This window comes from Anastrepha obliqua, chromosome 3 (genome assembly GCF_027943255.1).
Source record: "Anastrepha obliqua isolate idAnaObli1 chromosome 3, idAnaObli1_1.0, whole genome shotgun sequence".
Lineage (NCBI taxonomy): Eukaryota > Metazoa > Arthropoda > Insecta > Diptera > Tephritidae > Anastrepha > Anastrepha obliqua.
Genome location: NC_072894.1, coordinates 128,292,401 through 128,314,607, shown reverse-complemented (window position 1 = coordinate 128,314,607; position 22,207 = coordinate 128,292,401). Strand labels below are relative to the sequence as shown.

General features: G+C 38.4%; 1 protein-coding gene across 1 annotated transcript; it reads left to right on the top strand.

Annotated features, from left to right (window-relative positions):
* Positions 1–6,795: 6,795 nt before the first annotated feature.
* LOC129242219 (peritrophin-44) lies at positions 6,796–7,895 on the top strand. The gene is made up of 2 exons (XM_054878773.1): positions 6,796–6,799; positions 6,886–7,895. The coding sequence occupies exons 1-2, from the start codon at positions 6,796–6,798 to the stop codon at positions 7,893–7,895; spliced, it is 1,014 nt and encodes a 337-aa protein (XP_054734748.1).
* Positions 7,896–22,207: the final 14,312 nt, after the last annotated feature.

Below are 22,207 nucleotides of genomic sequence, written 5' to 3'. Positions count from 1 at the left end.
TGATAACATTGCCTAACAATTTCTGCACTTTTGCACAGTCTAAAGAGGCATTGATACAGAGTGTATTTCCAAACATAGTTCAACATTACAAAAACCATGATTGATTCAGCGAAAGAGCAATTTTAGCTGGGAAAAATAAGGACGTAAATGATATAAATTCAGCTATTTTAGATCAAATACCTGGTGACATAGTTGCGTATAAGTCAATGGACACTATTACTGATCAAGATGAGGTCGTAAATTATCCAACTGAATTCTTAAACTCACTCGATTTGCCAGGCCTACCACCTCATAATTTACGATTAAAAATTAAAGCACCGATTATTTTGCTGCGCAACATTAATGTGCCATAACTTTGCAACGGTACCAGACTCGCTGTGAAGAAGCTAATGGGTAACGTTATTGAAGCAACAATTTTGAAAGGGAAGTACAAAGAAGAAGACATTTTGATACCCTGAATTCCACTGATTCCGGCGGATTTACCATTCGATTTCAAACGTTTGCAGTTCCCTATTCGCCTTGCCTTCGCTATGAGAATTAATAAGGCGCAAGGACAGTCTCTACAAATGTGCGGTATTAATTTAGAATACCCAATTTTTTCTCATGGACAATTGTATGTACATATGTAGCTTGCTCACGAGTAGGCAAACCATCGTCATTATTCACGCGAAAGATGAAAAAACCAAAAACGTTGTCTACCAAAAAGTGTTACAATAAAGTTCGAATGAAATTGTATCAAAGAATTTGCTTTGTTTCGTATTAATTTTATTCTCTTTCAGCAAATCATTGAATTTATCGTCTAGCGAAGCGGGCGAGGGTACGCTAGTATAATATAAAGAAGATTGATATTTTCTACTAAAACTGGAGAGAGAGCTGCGCATAAAATGAAGTAAACCAGAAATAAACCATTTTTTTCAAGTTTTTACAAACCATTCAAACTGGTTGCACTGCAACGGCCACTATTATGTACTTACATATATATATATAAGTGAATTACACCCTTCTTCGGAGCTTGGCCGAGCTCTTTCTCTGATTTGTGGATTGGCTCTAGATGTTTTCCATGAATGGAGGGCTCTATGGTTTCTTGCCGCCTCCGAACGGCAGATCGATTTTTATGAGGTGCTTTTTCATGGCAGAAATATCCTCAGAGGTTTGCCATTATCTACCGAGGAGCGATGAAATGAAAGTCTAAAAAGTCTTACAGATGCAACCTCATTCAATAATAAATATCTATGAAAGGGCTTCGAACATGTGTCCTCCCGCATTGTAGTCACACATCAATCCATTCGGCTACGGTGGCCAACCGTTCGGTTACTGTATATGAAAGTGATACAAATTTATCTGCTTTTTTGTGGGATTGAACTTTTTATGATTTCACCTCTTTTTTTTTGTATTATTACAGGCTCATATTGTTAATTTCTCTGAAAATGCATCTAAATAAGTAGTACAATAAACATATATACTTTTCTTTTCAACATTTCGAAAACCGTGGAAACACTTTTCTCTTTCAGACCATTTCAATACGTTTTAAATTTCTCGAGCGGCAACATTGCACGTGGAAGCTCTGACGCAGATGTTTTCCGTCCGCATTTTATTCATTACAATCGTTGAGTTTTGTGAATCAGTTTTCAGTTTGTTTAGTTCAAAACGTTTGAAGTGGAAGTTTAAAGTGTTGTTTCGCCTCTTAGAGTCGAGTGAGTTGTGCGTGACAGTATTCGGTTTACATGGGTTTCAAATCCATTATGAGCATAAAACATACAACATACAACAACAAGTTTCTATATTGTTTTTTTAATAGGAAATCCGTTGAAGTTCAGTGACGTCATAATATTATAGCTTAGCCTTATCGACTTCTTAGCGTAAGCAGTCACATTACACAATTTTTGTATACCTGTAATACTTCTTCGTGGGTATCCAACGTATAAAAATAAATATTTGTTCGTCTGACCTAAACCGTGCGATGCAATTCGAGTGTGTCACAGATGCATATGCCAGATATGAACCTGCTAGGAGGGGCTGGAATGGAGACATTTGCAAAAATCGCAATAATGACCCGATTCGGCTCATATTCAGAATGTTTAAAATCAATACTGTATATTTGCACAAAATAGACCTTTTAGGTGGTGCAGGCTAAAATCGTGTTCATGGTTAGTGTTAGGCGCCTAAGAAATAATGTTTAAATATTTAGGATATTTACGAAGAGATTTAGTCCATGAAAACTCTATATGTACATTTTAGGTAAATAGGAATACACTAATTGTTGCATGTAAGAAAATCAGAAAATGTATGAAGAACATTTATTTCCTTTATGAAAACTTTGTAGATGGAAGCAGATGGAAAACAAAACCTTGGTCTAGGCGAATTTGACAGATCGTCTATTCTGTGTGAAGTCAGCATAGAAAATAAGTGAAGTGTGAAGTTGCTTGTTTGTGCACCAATCAGTGGATATTTTGATTTTTAAATTAAACAAAATAATACAAATAAAGTTCCACTTTATAAATTGTGAAATCACGAATGATAATAAGGCCTTAAAATGCAGTCTCCCCTTGCTTTCCACTTGTTTGCGCTTGTCTTCCTTTCCTGTCTATTCGTTTCGTTTGTTTCTGTGCTGACGTAATGATTCAATAATTAAAGGTTTGCTCCTCTTGACAAATCGGCTCCCCTAGCAAAATACTGGGTTTCTAATTCTAGAAATTTTGAGGAGAAGTGGAGGAGTAGTAATTTCGTTTTCAAAATGGTGCTCTTATGAACAACAAATCGTTCAGGGATGCCCAGGACTAGTATGTCATACATATGCTTCCTCACATACCCTTAAATCAGGACATTAGAGAGCACTCTTGTGGGGCAATGCGTGCGAAATGTGGAATTTTCAACAATCCGAGCCCGATGCGTATCAATTATGGGTTGCGGAAGTACTTACTATGTAGGCAAGGTTGCTTTACAAATACCTAAGTTATCAAGAAGAGTACTTTTAGCAATTTGTAATTAATTACAAAATAACGAAATCGAGTGGCTTCGCCCAAGTCACATATCAAAGGAGAATTTAAAAGGCTTTTTTCTGATGATGAGGTGATTTTGAAGGAGTTCAGGTTTTGCAGCGAGCTCGTATTTAAGAAATATTTAAAATAGGGAATAGAGAATAGGCAGAATATCTGCAGGCTTCATTATAAGAAAGCTGACATTGACAGAACCTGTTTCCAATGAGCTTACCTTCCGATGGGTGGAAGAAGTGCCGAGCGCACGTGAATGCCAGCGCCGAAGCTTAGAAAATATTAAAAAGCCCTCGAATTGAATAAGTACAAGGGTTTGCCAAATAGTTCGCAATGTTAGCTATGGTGCAAATCCAAATTGCCTAATTTCTATTATGAGGAGATAAAATCTCATGGGTGTGCATGTAATATTTTTCTGATCTCCATTCCAAGACATAGGAACATAGAGGGAAATGAAATTCCTGATGAGCTTATCAGGAGTGAGAGTCGAGTGGCGAATCTTCTGGCTGTCTGTTGTGATTGCAGCTTTTCGATGTCGAACATTCTTTGCGTAGGTAGATGTACATCTGCTGCACAGAGGCGTGTAATGGTAATGACAAGGTAATGATCCGAGTCAATGTTGGGTCCTCGGATCGTACGTACATCTCACACACTAGAAGCGTGTCTTCCATCTATCACAACATGATCAATCTGGTTTCGCGTTTTTCACAATTTCCATCAAATTTCTCCATTACATCAACAGCGCTGGTTGGCTGTAGGCATCTGCCCGTTCGAAGTCTCAAAACGGCGTTTTAGAGATACTTTAATGTACCAGAGTGGTACTGCAGCCACTTCACTTACTTACCTATTTACAGGTGTTTGTCAAGTAGTTGCTAATGCAGAATAGTCTTAAATTGGAGCTTAGAACTTTAAACTTACGTGGGCGAAGCGTATTAAAGTAAGGTCTAAGTTTGTTTTGAGTCAACTAAATTTATGAGGAATTCGCTTTTTCTATGAAAGAATTCGTTTTTTGCTTAAGTAACATAATAGAACGGCCACTGCAGCCGAATGGATTGGTGCGTGACTACTATTCAAAGAATGTAGGTTTGAATCTCCGTGAAACACAAAAATGCAGCAACAGTTTTTTCTAATAGCGGTCGCCCCTCCATGAAGAAGCTCCTCATAAGAACCATTTGCCGTTCGGAGACGGCTTAAAACTGTAGGTCTTTCCATTTGTGGCACAACATTAACACCCACGCCACAAATAGGAGGATCAGCTCATTTTTTGTTTCAATATCACACTTGATAATTTCTGCTAAATACTTCAATTTGTAACATATTTCTTTATACACATAAATATATACATAGATGAAATATACTTACATTGTCCATAGAATATTTTAAATTTATTTTATAAATTTATTATGCTGCATATAACACTGTGCTGCCAGTGATTTTATACTTTTATGGAGACCTAGTACAACTTGTAGGTATAGTAAAACTAAGAAAAATGGTATAGGAGAAATTTCCAATACACCCCCAAAATCTCGTTTTTTCTCTATTTTTTCAACTTTGACATAATTTTTACGATATTATCCGATATTGAGGATTTTTTTTAGTACACTACTGTTATATATTAGTAAATTTAATTTTGCGTCGAATGAGCTATATTTGACTGTAATTGAATTAAAATTAATAGAGTTGTGTGAGTTTTAAGATTTTATTTTTTTTTTACTAATTTGGTATGTAGGTATAACTTTATGCTAAATGGGAATAAGGACGTGTTTTGATGCGTTATTATAGATACGTAATATTTATTGGAGTATGTATGTATACATAAGAGTACACTGTACTGCATACAACAGAACTGGTTAGAACTTACGAAAATATCTGACATATTATCACACATTTTTTTTTCAATAGAAATATGAAAAAGCTCCCAGGTGTACAAGAAGTTTGTTATTATAATTTAACCTTATTAAAACGTCAAAGCTTTATTGTTTGTTTCATTGAAATTCAAGAGATATAAATCAAAACGTTGCCAGAAAAGTCGAATTTCTCAATATTCTCCGATGATGTGGCATCATCAGCCTTATCATAAACCAGATGATTGTTATTTTTATAAAACGGACGTAAACGGTCATCATTATAAAGCTCGAAAGCACATAAAGTTTGCTGATGCTGCAACTGTTAAAAACCCCGTAGTTTTGGACGATATGATTAACTCAACTGCAGGAACTGAAGGAAGTTCAACTCATTGCTGATGATGATCAAACTGATAACAATAAACCTGATGATGAAGAGTACTTTCCGTCTGGTTCTAAGTCTTCAGAACGACACATTGTATCAAATTCAGATTTTCAGGATCTTTCTCGTGATTTACTTCTATCGGAAAGACAATCTGAAACGCTCGCTTCTCGATTTAAACAATGGAATTTAGTTGATGACGACTTCAGATGAATGATGATGATCGAATTTCTTACAGAGAAGTATTCAAAACTGATGAAGAGAATGACAAATGTATCGTACCATACTAAACTCCAAAGGGTTGTACGGTTGTGCTGCACTGCACAATACTCCAATAAATATTATGTGTTTATAATGACACTTGTTATCATTTTCATGCTTCGATGCCTACATAGCAAATTAGTAAAAAAAAAATTAAATCTTAAAACTCACACAACTCTATTAATTTTAACTCAATTACAGTCAAATATAGCTCATTCGACGCAAAATTAAATTTACTATAACAGTAGTGTACTAAAAAAAATCCTCAAAAAAATTATGTCAAAGTTGAAAAAATAGAGAAAAAATAAAAAAATTCCAAATACTTCCGCCTACAGTCTCGTTAGTTGTCATTTCAGAAAAATTGTCAACACACTGTCAAAAAGGCTTGTTTTTGTTCTAAAAAAACAAATTCGAAATCGGATGGAAATTGGCGAAGTTAGGAGTGATTCTTCACATCAACCTACTGAAAAACGGTTTTATGGCCATAAAACGAGATTTTGGGGGTGTATTGGAAATTTCTTCTATACCATTTTGTTTAGTTTTTCTATAGCCACAAGTTGTGCAAGGTCTCCATAAAAGTATATTTACAATAATTTTTTTTTTTTTGTCACACCGTGTAATCAATCTTGTATTTATACTATATTTATATATAAAATACTTTGCTTTAACGGCAGAAAATAAAAAATAGCGTCGTATGTTTACAACCATCACCACAAATTTTTGGTACTCGATAACACTTGGTAAATTTTTTCAGGAATATTCTTCCATACAATTTTAATGGTTGTATGGTTATGAAGAAATTGGACCGCACAACAGTGGGTGTAATAAATTTTTCTTTCATCATGCAGCTAGAATTCACGTATGACCAAAAATCAACACAATTTGCCATCCACTTGTTCTATTTCACGCACCAATCCAGTCGAACTAAATTGGCGCTCATTTCTCACAATTAAACAAACACTCTCGCGACTATCCAACAAAATAAACTCAACCGAACCGAAATGGACTAATGACATAATGCTAAAAGCCTTTAAGGTGCCTGTGACTTAATACCTTCAAACCGTGTTAATTTATTGAACAATATTTATTTATAATAATTATCTAAGTACTTAGTTTGCTTAAGGGTAATAATTCGATTTTATAACGCCACGCAAGTAAATACGTAAATACTAACATAAAAGCTTGTGCAAAGAAAGAATTCGTTCAGTATTTAAAAGCATTGAATACAGTTCCATTCTTCATCAGTTGGAAACTTGAAATTAGTGAAGCGAAACGTTGGTCCTGAATTTGTTTAAAAACTTTTTAAATTTCAATTAATATGCGTAAGTTTCACTTTAATGGCTAAAGCTCCAGATCTCGGTGAAGCTCTAAACTAATTATATTTTCATTTCTTTCTTTACTTAAATAGCTTACAAGGGAATATTACCGTTATTAATGCTCTTCGTGACCGTGCAATGCAGCTTCAATTCCACCGAGATTTGCTCATTACTCTCCAACGGCACCCGTATCAAAGATCCTCGGGCTTGCAACGCTTGGATAACTTGCATTGAAGGAATCCCATATAATGGCAAATGTGCGGATGATCTCTTCTACGATCGCAACACCTATTCTTGTGTAGATCCGAACAGCATAAAGTGCATTTCAAGCAATCCATGTGCGGCATTAAACGGAGCTAGTGGCTTTGCAGCTGATCCATATTCGTGCAATGGCTACTATTATTGCAGTAAAGGAGTTGGAACACATGGCGAATGCGAGACCGGCTTTAACTTTAATTCGGGTACGACGGACTGCATCAGAGGCTATCCGTGTGTGCTAACTATGGATCCGGATAGTTATTGCAATATCGTGCCCGATGGCGTATTCATTAAAGATCCAGATAACTGTGATGGATATCAACTATGCTGGAAGGAGGAAGTATTGAACCGCACATGTCCGACTGGCTATTACTATAGTGCAATTAATGGTGTCTGCGACTATCCCTGGGATGTGGAATGTGCATTTACGACGAGTACTACAACAGCTCCAACGGCGACTAGCTTCTGCAACAAGACCGGCATATTTGTATCAGACGGGCGCAGTTGTAATGGTTATTATTATTGTCGCGCGTCGTCGAGTAGTGCTTCTGGCATTGAGCTGCAGCATGGCACTTGCCCCACTGGAAGATTCTTCGATGAGGCGAATGATGGCGAATGTGTGCCGCGCACCAGTATCGTCTGCGAATATAATCGTTGTGTTGGCTTTGCCGGTGATAGCATCGAGCTGGCAAACGAAACGAATGATGGATGCCACGGCTACACGGTCTGCCAAGATGGCGTGGCGATTGGCAATGGCACTTGCCCTGATAATGGTTACTTCGATGAGCTCACTCAACGTTGCACCAGCGAGGTGATAAGCTTTCCAGCCTGTGCATTTTCTTAGGCCAACACTCAGGGCAAACAAAAAGTATTAAAACAATTAGTATTAAACTTCTCTAAAAATTATGATTAATAAAAATTATATTTATTTGTAAGTACAACGAAAGTCTTTGGGACTTATTGCGCAGGGGGTACAAAAAAACACGAAAATTCTACTTGATTGGTGCGATAACCGTTTACGTGGTTTTGGACGAGTTCACCAAAGCGCGCCAGCCGTTTCTTTCTTGTGCTAACTGGTGTCAGTTGGACACACCAAGTGAAGCCAAATCCTTCTTTCTGGTGGAGCTTTCTGTTGACGTGAAAATGAATAATAGTCGAAATACAATTCAAACATGTAACTCCCTGTGGCCAGTCCGCTCGAGTTTACCAATTTCTCTTATTTCACATTATTTTGACCTTATTAGTAAACAGAGTATATAAAGGGTGTTTTTTTTAGAGGTTAGGTTTTCAAGATGAAATAAAACGAATATAATTTAATGTTATGGCCAAGAATTTAGCTTTATTATAAAGATAAGGGTTTGCCATTATGTTTTAAAAATGATTTCGGGCAAGTGGCCGCCGCGGCTGGCTCGAATAAATTCCAGCCGAGAGGCCCAATTTTCGACCACTTTTTGCAGCAATTGGGGCCGTATGTCAGCAATAACGCGCCGAATATTCTCTTCCAAGACGTCAATCGTCTCGGGCTTATCTGCGTAGACAAGCGACTTCACATAGCCCCACAAGAAATAGTCCAGCGGTGTTATATCGCACGATCTTGGAGGCCACGCAACAGGTCCACGGCGCGAGATAATGCGCTCACCAAAAGTTTCCTTCAATAAATCGATTGTTGCGTTGGCTGTATGGCATGTAGCGCCGTCTTGTTGGAACCAAAGGTCGTCCACATCAACATCGTCCAATTCAGGCACGAAAAAGTCATTAATCATGGCTCTATAGCGCTCTCCATTGACTGTAACATTATGGCCGGCTTCATTTTTAAAGAAATATGGACCAATGATTCCCTCTGCCCATAGAGCACACCAAACAGTGACTTTTTGAGGATGTAACGGCGTCTCAGCAATGGCTTGTGGATTATGTTCACTCCAAATGTGACAATTTTGCTTATTGACATACCCATTCAACCAAAAGTGAGCTTCATCGCTGAACAAAATTTTCTTGTGAAAATCGGGATCGGTGGCCATCTCCTTTTTGGGCTCAAATTTGCACGATTTGCAAACGTTGTTCAGGTGTAAGTCTATTCATTATGAAATGGCAAACCAAACTGAGCATAAATCAAGTGACAGCTGTCAAAAAGACCATCTACGAAAAAAGTAGTGCCAACTTGAAAACCTAACCTCTAAAAAAAACACCCTTTACTTTACGATATCACAATTTAATTACATCGATTATGTTAAGAGGTTGCACCCCCAATCCCAATATTTTTTTTAAAGACATAAATATACGAGTATACTTATACATACCCATTTTCCTTCAAGCTTGGAATTCGAGATCATGTCCATGATTCGTAAGGAAATAAAGACCAAAACGATAACTTTTATTCCTGCCAGGCTAATGTTATGGGCCCTCAATAAATTTAGTATATTGCAGTGATGCGGATGGATTCTTATAAATCAGAGGATTGGAAATTTGTCAGGCAGATAGTGAATGATTACACGAAAAACGCTCTCTTTCGAGTGCTAACCTACTGTACCAAGGAATGAAAGTATTTCTGCAAAATAACGTATTATGAACACAGTTGTTTCATACATCAGGTCAAATTATTAGTTTTTGTGCTGGAAAATGAAAAATTCTAAGAATCGTCCTACTATTTATGTTATTATTGAATAGATAATACTTAAAAACCACGTGCTGAAAGACAAGTACCTTCATACCTTCACCCAGCACTGAGCCAGAGCCATTCTCGCTATGTAAATGCTTGCGAGTCCAGCCACGCTTACTCAGTTTCAAGTGCGTACTTCACAAATCTTGTTGATAGCAATCCAAAGTAAAATGGAAAATAATTATGCTGATAAGTGTGTTTATTTGAAATTAAAAATCTTATAGTTATGTCACTATTTGGAAGAAACTCATTAGTTAATATATCCTAAAAAGGCCCGATTGATTCGTCGAATCTTATCTTTTTTGAGATATTTAATTTTCACCACTTTTAACTCTATAAAATAAGAAGAATTCAAATTATTAATTATGTATGTATATAAATTCTTTTCATTTCATTCAAAATTGCCATTCTTTGAGACTCGTAAATAATTTCGTTTATTTAGGTAACTGCGATTTAAACTTTTGCAATTTGCCCACACAAAGAAACAAAATTAAGTAATACATCCTGCATATAGTTTGCCTGCTATTATAGGGTCCGGCATTCGAGGTGTAACCAATTAAAAAGGCCATCAATTTAGTTTGGAACATTACCTTTATTCAATTCAAAGTAAAAAATGTGTGAAAGTAATACAAAATTAAGAATCAATTTACTTCTGCTCGATTTGATCACCTTCTGCCTTAACTATGGCCTTGAGACGGTCCAGAAACGAATCGAAAGCTACCCGAATGTGACTTGCAGGTATTTTGGCTCACTCGCGGACAATGGCTTTTTTCAGCGCCTCGAGACTGGTGAATCTTTTAGTTCGAAACTTGCTCTCCAAAATGGCCCAAAGAGAATAATCCATCGGATTCGCGTCTTGTGAATTTGAGAGCCATTGTGTGGACGTTATTCACTCGGTGCCGAGTCCTCTTGAAACGTCCAGGGTCTGCCACCGAAATGTTTGTCTGCTCACGGCTCCAAAGCTACTTCCACATTACTTTCCCGATAATGTCTCGCATTTACTTTCACGCCAGGCTCGATGTAAACGACTGTAGAGAGCGCATCTGCGGTTACTGCGGTGCTGCCTCCTGGTGGGCAATCGATGACTCAAATTCTCGTATGAACGGTCGGTCAAATAAACCCTACCGTTTTGGGAGTTTACGAATTGCTCAATTTTAAAAATTTCTCGACAGAAAACACAATGTTCGGAAATTGACCGCTTCCGGTCAAGCGAAGCAACTCCTTCGCTCTCTCAAGTCTGACTTGTTGCTGCTTTGATCATGCACCTTTTGGATCTTGTAAGCCTTGACTTTGAGATCATTTTTCAGTATGCCGTGGATGCAACGGTCAGGTATTTTTAGTTCTTTCGCTATTTGATTGGCACTTCGTCGGGCATTTCTTTCTGAACCAATTCACGTGACGTTGCAGTCTTTTGATGGCCACCTCCACGACGTTTCGCGATGCTACCAGGATCATTGTAACGAGTAATGGTGCAATAAACAAAAACCTTATTTACTTTAAGGTGCTTGAGCTCACAAAGAATCGCTGGTTGTTATTCCCCAGCCAAATATTATGTAATGAAATCACACTATTACGTTCCTTTTCGCGTATACACTCGGCAAAATGCTTCCGCGCGCCTGTAAGCAATACTCTGGACTGTCATTTAGCCAACTAACAGACAGCTGATGCCCGTGTGGAAAACCTTTGCTAGGTGCACTTAAAATTTGTTTGAGAACAAGAAGAATGTGATTCAGGGTTGCAGACAGAGTGGAAGCGAAGCTGATTTGCTTGCATTGCGGGCAAGCTGCGAGTGTTCATAGAAGAAGATATTTAAATGGGAAATGTTTACTTATTTGCCCAATGGTTTTGGGGTAGCTGGCGAAGGAGGATGAGGTGTAACTCTTTAAATCCAAACTTTAAGAAAAGTAAATCTTCCCCTATGCGATTCCTGCGGTCCCATTTGAGAATGAGACATTATTTTTATTAATTATATTGTCATTAGCACAAAAGTAACTCGTGTTTGTTTCACAGTTGCAAACAATTAAATGAAATGTAAAAAATTCAATACAGCAAACAGTTCGTCTTTGAAAACAGCACCGTACAGTGTTAAGCTGACCGCTTGCGTAACGTCTTCATCTTCGTCTTCACTTGCACTCTGCACGCAACCTTAGTGGTAGTAATTTCTGTGCGTTCGCGTCTAAAATAAAGCTATTTTAGTGGATGAATTTTTCTGCTTCATTTCCTGCTCCAAAGAAAGAAAACTAAGATCAGTCTGGAGATCTTGGGCCTTGTATCACGACTTTTTGTGTGCCTGAATTATAGAAATGTTACTCCAGTGGATAGTGAAATGAAGGTTAGGTTAGGTTATGGTGGTAGTCGGTCTGCACGACCAACTCACTTAGACCTTACAGGTCCGTTGTGATACACTGTGCTACACGGGAACCTCATTTATCTTCCTTCGTGGAACCATTTCGTGGCTCTTATGAAGCGTAGTATTGATGCCAACCCCACGCCAGACAGTTCTGTAAGAGAATTAAAAAAGTATTTATCTAGACAACCTGCTCTGATTTTAGCTTGGGCTGGACAATTGCAAAGGAAGTGCTCAACTGTTTCTTCCTCTTCCTCATCTCTGCAGCTTCTGCAATATTCATGGAAGAAAACTCCTAGTCTCGAGGAATGCCTGCCAAATAGCCAATGACCGGTTAAACAAGCCACGACCTTCGAGATATTGTCTCTTGAGAGACTAAGCAGTTCCTTTGTTCTTTTCTTGTTTATTTGCGGCCATAGTAGCCTAGCTGTTAGACACGTATCTTCATTTCTCCATGACCTATTGGCCTCTTGGATAAAGTGGTTTTTTATTATTAGTTTACTCGTGGCCATGGGTATTCCAATGGCACCTTTTTCACTCAGCAGTTGGAGAGCGGTACCCTTTCTGGCTAGCTCATCTGCTTTACAGTTTCCCTCAATATCTCTATGTCCCGGAACCCAAATAAGGCTGACCTTGAATACGTCACTAATATCATTTAGAGCTGCCCGGCATTCCTGTGCAACCTTCGATCTTAGTAAAGCCGCATTCATTGATTTGATGGCCGCCTGGCTATCCGAGAATATATTTATAGTCGTTTTTGTTACGGCGTGCGTATTTAGGTATGTAGCCACTTCTTTTATAGCTAGTACCTCTGCCTGATAGACGCTGCAGTAGTCTGGTAGTCGAACGGATAGTTCCAGTCCTAATTCCTTCGAGAAAACTCCGTAGCCAACCTTATCGTCTAGCTTGGAGCCATCTGTATAAAAGTTTAATTCTCCCCTTCTCCATGGCCTTGTTGTATGCCACTCCCTTCTTGACGGTATACTCGTCTTGAAGAACCTTTCGAAGGTGAGTCTAGGGATAGAGTAGTCTATTTCTTGTTTATGACTATTCAGAGAGTGCAAAATGGAAGCGTGGCCAAAGCACCGGTCTTTCCATAGCGCCATACTTTTTAGTCTGAGCGCCGAGGCGGCGGCCACGTGTTTTCCTACCAGATTTAGGGCAGGTATAGTGAAATGAAAATGTAATTTGAAAAGTCGAGCCAAGAAGCACGAGCGCATGTGGTAAAACTCAGGCTCAAAAGCCCATTGTATTTAAAGCTCTAGGATAGAGTAGAGAAATAGAGTTAGTTAGACCTGTGAGAATTTTCGGGATTCTTTGGTACATCTGAAAATATGCTCCCGTTTGAGAGAACGAATTTTACCCGTTCTCATGACATCGGAATCCAAAATTTGCAGCCTTGCTTTAGCAAATGCAGGACACTCACAGAGAAAATGCCTAGTGCTATTCGCTTCCTCTAAGCAAATCGATTCCTCAATGGTTCCAATGGAAAGTGAATTGTTTCCTCTTCTACTACGAACAGGATCGGAGTTCTCCTTTGATTCGTTGTCTACATTTTACTTCTTCATTTCACTTAAATTCCAACGTTTTACAGCTGAGGAATGGAGGCTGTTCATGCGCTCTGAAGTCATGCCATGCACAAATACGTGGACGCTGGCGGCCCGTCTCGTATTCATTCATATTATATTTATGGGATTGATTAATGAAGAAGGCCGGTCTAAAACTGCTCAAATTGCATGTGCCATAGCAAATCTTTGATTGGCAAATATTGGGCTATTGCCTCTTGCTATCGAGCTCTCACATGTACGGGTATTTCTACCCATTAAGAAATGATTAATGGAATTTTTTAGGCATGAGCTTTTTATTAAAAATACCAAGCTGATAAGTGGCAATAAAAACTTTAAAATAAGAAATCAACTCATGCGATTTTTATTTGCTTATACGAATTTTGGTTTTTCCATTAAGTTCCAAAGAGATTGAAGGCAGCGATCTGATAAGCAAATAAACTTGAAACTAATAAAAATGTATGAGAGTAAAAATAGGAATTTAATATTTGAATTTTTGCTAGAACGTGCATTATCTTCTAATTATCTCGATTTGCAACGGTCAACAACTGTTGCTACAATTTCTAATTCCAAGAATTCGCGGAGGACGAGCTTCTTTCTAGCTACCGAAAGCATGTAAGACGCCTAGATTTCATTAATTCATGATTAAACGGAATAAGATAATTTCCAAATCAATTGCAATTAACTACACCCATGAATTCACACGTTGACTTTATCTTATCTGTTCACGCACTTAGCAGGATAAGAATGCTATCTCTTCTTTCAAATATCTTCTGCTTACCTAAAAACAAACCGCCCATGTTTGACGTAGTCTGTTGGGCTCGGGATCCCCTCAAAAATAATCTGCAAATGTGATGGGTATCTGCCCGCTGATCACGAAAATTGCTGCACCTGAAACCGTGCAGTAGGCTGAGGCAACTCTGAGTGCCGCTGTTCGTTGCACAGCCTCCAGTGTTTTGCGCTTGACTTTGCGGTTTAGCACAATTCCCCATATTTCGCTGCCTTACAGGAGAATTGAGCTTGTGGCCGCCATAATTAGCTTTATTTTGCTCTGTGTTGCCCCACCGTTGCCCCACCGATCTACTTAGCATACCCGTGACCTTTGCTGCTCTGGTAGCTGCATTCCGTATATGGGCCCAGAAAGTAAGCCTGCAGTCAAGTTGAATACCTAAGTATTTTATTACTTTTTGGGCCACAAAGGATGTGTCGCCTATTTGCATGGTGACATCGAGTGGCATGTGACCTCGTGTCATAAGGATGACTTCGGTTTTATGTTTGGCGAGTTCCAGGCTGTGGTCCTCAAGCCATATTTGCGCCCTTATCATGACTTGGTTCAGCTTCCTTGTAGCGTCCTCAGTGTCCCGAGCTGGTATGACCGCCACTATATCGTCCGGGTATCCCACTAGATATGTATTTTCTGGCATTTCTATACTCAATATCTTATCGTAGCTCAGATTCCAGAGATCTGGGCCGAGAAAAGATTTTTGAGCTGCGCCAGACGTTATCGTTTTTGTTTTCCGACCATCTGGTGTATCGTACAGCAGTTTACGCTCACTCAGGTAGCTCTGGAGAATCCTTAGTAGGTATGCAGGTATTCGAAACCTTTCTCGTAGTGCCTTTATAATGTCTATCCAGCATCACTGTCTAAATGTACGGCTGTGAAGTTGGCGTTTAGCTTCCCCGTTACAATTTCATAGCCCAGATCTCAAGGGTTGCAATTTAGATCCCTTTGAAGTTCCTCCCATTTTGCCTTCTTACTGGCGATGATTGCTTGCTTCAGCGCTTTTCGCGATTGTCTGAAATCAGCAGCTTCCGCCTCTGCTTCTCTGTTTTGTCTGGCTCTGATGTACCTTCTTCTATTACGGAACAGGTTCTTCTGAGTTCTACGATTTCTGAACTAGTGGCGTTTCCCGTGCTTGACACTACAAGCCCCAGTGTGGCAGCCATGTCGAGTACATGTCTTCCCCTCGACAGCCTTGGCGTTGAAGTCTCCGGCTACAATGAAGGGGCCACCTATATCGCGCACCTTATTTTCAATAAGGTCCAGTTTCGTTCTAAACTATTCAATACTCTCGCTGGGGGTTATATAGCAGCTTAGCATTGTGCAGCGTTTATTTTGAACATATGTGTAGCAACGACTGACTTTGTGTTGTGTGACGGCGACTGCGCTACTGCTTTGGTAGCCAGAGTACGGCCGTTCCTGTTTCGTCGTCGAACCAGGTTCACTTCGCAATCCGTGCGTACTGCTCGCTGATGATGATCGCATCTAGCTCGCTCTCGATAGCTATTGGTTCGAGCAGAGCGCCTGTTGTACGACTTCTATTCATATTTGCCTGGAGTACTCTCATCACTTCTTAGTTAGAGGGCATCTCCATGACCTGGCAGGTGGTCAGTGCGGTCGCGCTTCGCGTCTACGCAGTGAATGCAATTGGGGGCTGCTTTGCAGACTTTTATTTTGTGCCCTGTTTTCCCGGATCTGATGCACGTATCACTTTTATCAGGGCCACTGCAGTTTGCTTGTGTGTGCCCTATCCCAAGGCAGCGATAGAATCTCTTGATTTGTTAGCATACTATGACCGACTTGAAAGAATTACTGTATATACTCGTATAAGAATTTCCAAATAATGTGGCTGGTTATATCTGTATTACGTTCTAGATAAGTCACAAAACTGCGGAAAATATTAGAGGATTGCATTCTTGTTTTCTGATATCCACCCTTTACACTTAAAATATGGTCGAATCATCCCAATGTATTAACTTTTATTGTTGTGTCCATGAATGACAATCTATCACAACAAAAGGTGGTATTGATCAACGAGATTCCGGAATATATATATAAGTTCAAAATAGAAATATATTCCTAAAAAGTGATATTATCGCCTTCAAAGTACTTCGCATCGACTGCAATGCACTTATGGCAGCGTCTAATCCAGCACTCGAAAGATTTCTGGAACTCTATTTTCGGTACTACCCTCAGAGCCGTCTTCGATTTTTCCATTAATTCCTTTTGGCTGTTAAAATGCGTTCCTCTTAGTGGAGCAGAAAAAATTCGCAGGGAGGCGTAATAGGCAAATTCGACGACCGTTGGATGGTATTCGTTTCGTTCTTCGTGAAAAATTCACGGATAATATTGGCACTGTGGACAGTGCGTTAGCATAGTGCAAAATCAACCAGATGTTTCCCATAATTTTTTTCTTTTTTGGAGAACGAGAACGTCTCATAACGCCCAAATAACAGTTCTTATATGAGTACCTCTTTTTTTTATGAAAACTACGGCTCGTCTCTAGTAATGGTGCGTTTGGTGAATGTTATGTCGGAATCAGCCTTAAAAATCATGTATTAGGCGCTATCTTATTTGTATGCAATTCAGATCCTTTGCAGCCATGCGGGCAAACCCATGAGCAATGCTCAAGTCCTCTGCCGGCTCTCTCTCGGTTATTGATCAACTTTTCTTTCACATTATTGATGTTTTTATCATTTTTCGACAGCCTGCCACTACGTTTGTCATCCTCGATGGACCCCCATGCGGCTCGTTAACGGCTGCTTTCTTTAGAGTATCATTACTGAAACAGTTTCCCACCATTACGCAAACGGTTTTCACAGCATTCTATCCATTTTTAACGCAAAATTTAATACAAACTCATTGCTGTAAATTCAAATCTATTTTTAAAACACTGTAAAAAATCGAAAACACGTGTGGAGATTTCCTTAAGACTGCGTCACTTTTATAAATGTCAAGCAATGGCGATACATTTTTGGTAGGAATACTAGTCACAGATATGGCAACCTAAGCAAAAAATTATAAAACAACAGAACAAAAAACGGTTGACTGAGGCGTCACTTGGCGGTTGTTCCGGACTTTTTGATATATTCTTTGCAGCAATTTTTCTTGAAACCTAAGTAGTTTTTCTCCCTTGCTAGGTTTCATGTTTTGTTTCCATATGTTCGGCAATAAAATGTTTTGTCCAGAAACCACTTTTCAGAATAAGTTCTTTAGCTAATCCGAATAAATAAAATCATTCATTTATTAAAGTTTTAGTTGCCTATGATTTATTCGTAGAAATCGCTATATCGAATTTAGTCAGTTGTCGCAAAATTGTTGTCGGAAAATACTCGCACCTTCATAAAATGCTTTCTATAAAGTGGTTAATTTAGTCAGCTCATTTAATAGAGCACAACTCTGCAAAATTGAAAATAATTGTAGCAAAGCCAAATATATCAATAATGAAACAATTTTTTTATTCCAATTGCCCGAAACTATCCTTTGTACAAATGTATGCACATACATATATTAGCTCATCGATTAGAAATAACGCAAGGTGTAGATATGTATGTACACTTTTTCCGGCAGTCGAAGCTTTGGCTGATAAATCTAGTGAATCACTGCATGATTAGTTATAAAGTAACACTAAAAAATCGTTGGCCTAGGTGGCCAAGGCAAATTCTAAAGTGTCACCTTTTTTCGAGAATAAACGTGCTTGCAGAAAGCGTGATATTCACCTCCAATCATTACTCATAACATCATTTTCATTATCAAATTGATAAAATTTGGGTACTCGTATGTAGTCTACAGGTGTTGTATAAGTACATACAGGGTGAACGATATGAAGTGTTACCAACTTCACACTGCTTGTATCTGTAAAACAGCTCATGACATCAACGCCAAAATTGTTCTAATGGCAGTTCAATATATTGTTTATATGCCATCAAAAGCATTTGCGTCTCAGTTTTGTTGATTTTTTTTCTGTGATGGAATTCAAACGTAATAGTGTGATTGCGTTATACAGGGTGGCTGATGAATTTTGCTACACTAAGAAACTCAAATAACTTTTTTTTTAGTGTATGGAATTCATTTTTTTTTTCAAGTTGAAGGTCATTAAATTTTATTAAATGTAGCTTAACTAGTTTTAAAAATAATTGAATTTAAATGCCCCCCATGCTCGTTGACACAAGTGCGGCATCTTAGTAAAAAGTTGTTCATTGCTGCTTTGAGAGTTGCGACAGGAATAGCCGCAATTGTTGCCCGAATGGATTGTTTTAGTTCATCCAAATTTGTTGGCTTTGTTTTATAAACTTCTTGTTTACATAAACCCCACAAGAAAAAGTCAGGTGCAGTAAGGTCAGGCGACCTGGGGGGCCAACGAAATTCGGAGTTTCTTGAAATCAGTTTATTGGGAAATTTTCGTCGCAACTCTGTTATAACAGTCTGGGCTATGTGAGACGTTGCCCCATCTTGTTGAAACCACACAGAGTTGAAAGGAATTCTCTTTCGGCGTAGTTCTGGATAGAAAAATTCTTTCAGCATTTTCAAATAACGGTCTCCAGTAACCGTAACGGTGTGACCATTTTCTTCAAAAAAATAAGGCCCGACAATACAGCGTGAAGAAACCGCACACCACACTGTCACGCGAAGAGGATGCAATTCCGTCTCGTGTAGTATCTGTGGGTTAGAAGTACTCCATATTCGACAATTTTGTTTGTTCACATTGCCGTTTAAATCGAAATGGGCCTCATCAGACATGAAAAGGCATTTTAACATGTTTTGGTCTTCTTCCACCATTTGCAGGATCTTCTGGCAAAATTCCAAGCGAATCGGCAAGTCTGCTGCATTCAGTTTGTTAACCATTTGAATTTTGTAGTGAAATAAGTCTAAATCTTTGTGCATTATTGTTTGCAAAGACTGTCGGCTGACACCAAGTTGAGCAGATAAGCTTCTTGTTGAAACCCTTGGATTGCTTTGTATAGCTGCAGCTACAGCAGCGATCGTTTCCTCCGTCCGAACTGGTGGGTTTCGATGATAATGCCTTCTTGCGACTGTTCCTTGCTCAGCAAAATTATTCACCAGTCTCATTATGGTCCATCTGCTCGGGGGATCGCCGCCAAACATCCGCCTGTACTCCCTCTGTACCAAAACTACGGACTCCAGTGCGTGATAGCGGCGGACTATCCAAATTCTTGTTTGCGTGTCCCAGTTATCCATTTTAATAAATTTTTAAGATCAATCTGCAAATTAAAACAAAAATGGAACAGATAACTTAAAAAGAAAAAAAGTTATTCAATTTTTTTTTGGTAGCGGCTTTCATCAGCCACCCTGTATTTGGCTGGAAAATCACAACCAGCATTTGTTCGTGAGATCAGTCAGCTCAAAGTGAATAAAATGTTTGTGTATCGCACTATAAAACGTTACAATGATACTGGTAGCATTGCAAAACGCTGTGGAGGTGGACCAAAACGTGCAAAACGTGAACGAACGTGGCGAATTTCCTAACATTGTGTTTTCTGATGAAAAAAATTTCTTAATTGAGCAATTCATAAACACTCAAAACGATTGTGCTTACTTGACCGAACGCTCATACGAGAATTTGAGCCTACGTATAGCCACTCGAAGCAATTTCCCATCGCAAGTAATGGTTTGGGCCGCAGTGACTGTTGATGGACGCTCTCCAATCGTTTTTATCGAGCCTGGTGTCAAAGTGAATGCGACTTATTATCGGAAAATGTTTTAGAAGCTGCTTTAGAGCCGTGGACACGCAAACATTTCGGTCGTAGACCATGGACGTTCCAACAAGACTCGGTACCGTCTCATAAAGCTCGTGTGAACCAAGAATGGTTAAAAAATCATGTTCCACACTTCATTTCGTCTGCACAATGGCTTTCGAATTTGTTGGACGCAAATCCGATGGACTATTCCGTCTGGTCCATTTTGGAGAGCAAGGTGAGGACTATAAAATATGTCAGTATGCGGTGAAAAAAGGGATTATACGAGAATGGGTCAAAATACCTCAAGATCACATTCGTGCAGCATGCAACTCATTTTTTGGCCGTTATATCGAGCTAAATTAAATATATGGTAAAATTATAATCATTTTTGAACAATTTTGTCTTTGAAATCAATAAAAACTAATTTCACACAAAAAAGTTATGGTGTTTTGAATAGGTAACACTTCATATCGTTCACCCTGTATATATGTATGTAGTACGAAATTGCTGAGCTGCATAGAATTCGTGTGAGAAAAGCACAAAGAACAAAAACTTTAAATTAAGTTTGCGGAATTTTTTTAGAAGAATGCCATTAAAATATGCAATCGATTCGTTGTTGCTTTATTAAAATGTATCATAGTAGAACCCCTCGAGCTCAACCTCAATAACTTTCCTTCTGATAATCTAAATATTGTAGTTATTAACAAATTTGAATTATAAGCAAATAACACACTCCTGCGAGGGTAAGTTTCTAGAATGGCTGTACTTTTTTCTTGTAGTTTTTTATACGCTGAAAACGAATCTGACCTTCAAAATGCTCCATCACGTCAGGATTTTTGGTAAATGAAGCCTAAAAGGTCAAAAAATGGCCATTTTAGCCATTTTTGATAATTTTTTTTGGGATAGAAAAATTTTTTTTTTCAATTTTCGACGAATAATCTGTCTGAAAATGTGCGCACTGGTGTTTTGTGGTCCCTGAATCAGACTTCAGCGAATAAAACCGCCCCAGTAAACATTTTCATCCAGATCAGTTAAATTTTAAATCTTTTTTCTAGCCATTTTAATTTTTGAAAATTTGAGTTTAGATTCGCAATCAGCGACCTCTAAAACCCCCGAGTAACAAATTTCAAGCGAATACAAGGAGTTTTTAATTTTTTTTCTGCCATACTGGATTCGCCATTTTGAATTTTTAAAATCCGACTTCAGATTCGTAATCAGCGACCCCAAAAACCCCCGATTAAAAAATTTCAAGCCAATAAGGTAGAAACAAGATTTTTTGGAAAATATTTTTCCCAAGAACTGTCTAAAGAATCGTTGGGTATAACGTCTATTGGCGTAACTGAAACTGTTAATTTCAAAATGTCATAACTTTTTTTTAAAAAATCGTACAATAATTTTAAAAAATGGGTTTTAAAGCTAAAGAGTTGTACTATGCAACCTTTTCGTCGAAAATTGAAAAAAAAATTTTCTATCCCAAAAAAAAATTATCAAAAATGGCTAAAATGGCCATTTTTTGACCTTTTAGGCTTCATTTACCAAAAATCCTGACGTGATGGAGCATTTTGAAGGTCAGATTCGTTTTCAGCGCATAAAAAACTTCAAGAAACAAGTACAGCCATTCTAGAAACTGAAAAAAGTTAAATTTCGCAGGCCTGTGTAATCTTTCAATCCAGATCCAAGAGAAAATTAATTGCGTTCATGGGCGTTGTAAAGATCGTCTATTGTCAAATAATTTTCATGGAGGGACAGGTGACGGAGAAACAAAACTAGGGAATTGAATTGAATTTGATGCGGCCAGCGCACGAAATATTATATGACAGGTGCCAATTTCATTCAGAAAAAAGTAACAAAACTCTATGTGAACTATATGAGTGCATACATATACATACATACATACACTGCATACATAACTGCTCGCATTTATTTCTAGATCAGATCCTGTGAGAATTTTGTAGATCAGTGACTGAGCCAGACTTCCGGATGTGTTTCAAATGATTTCTTCAAGAATTTTGTTAACAACTTTCGGTATATTTGCTCTTCGGAAAAATATACATGGACATACATACATATATTGTAAAAAAATTGGTGCACCGACTTTGTGTGGATTT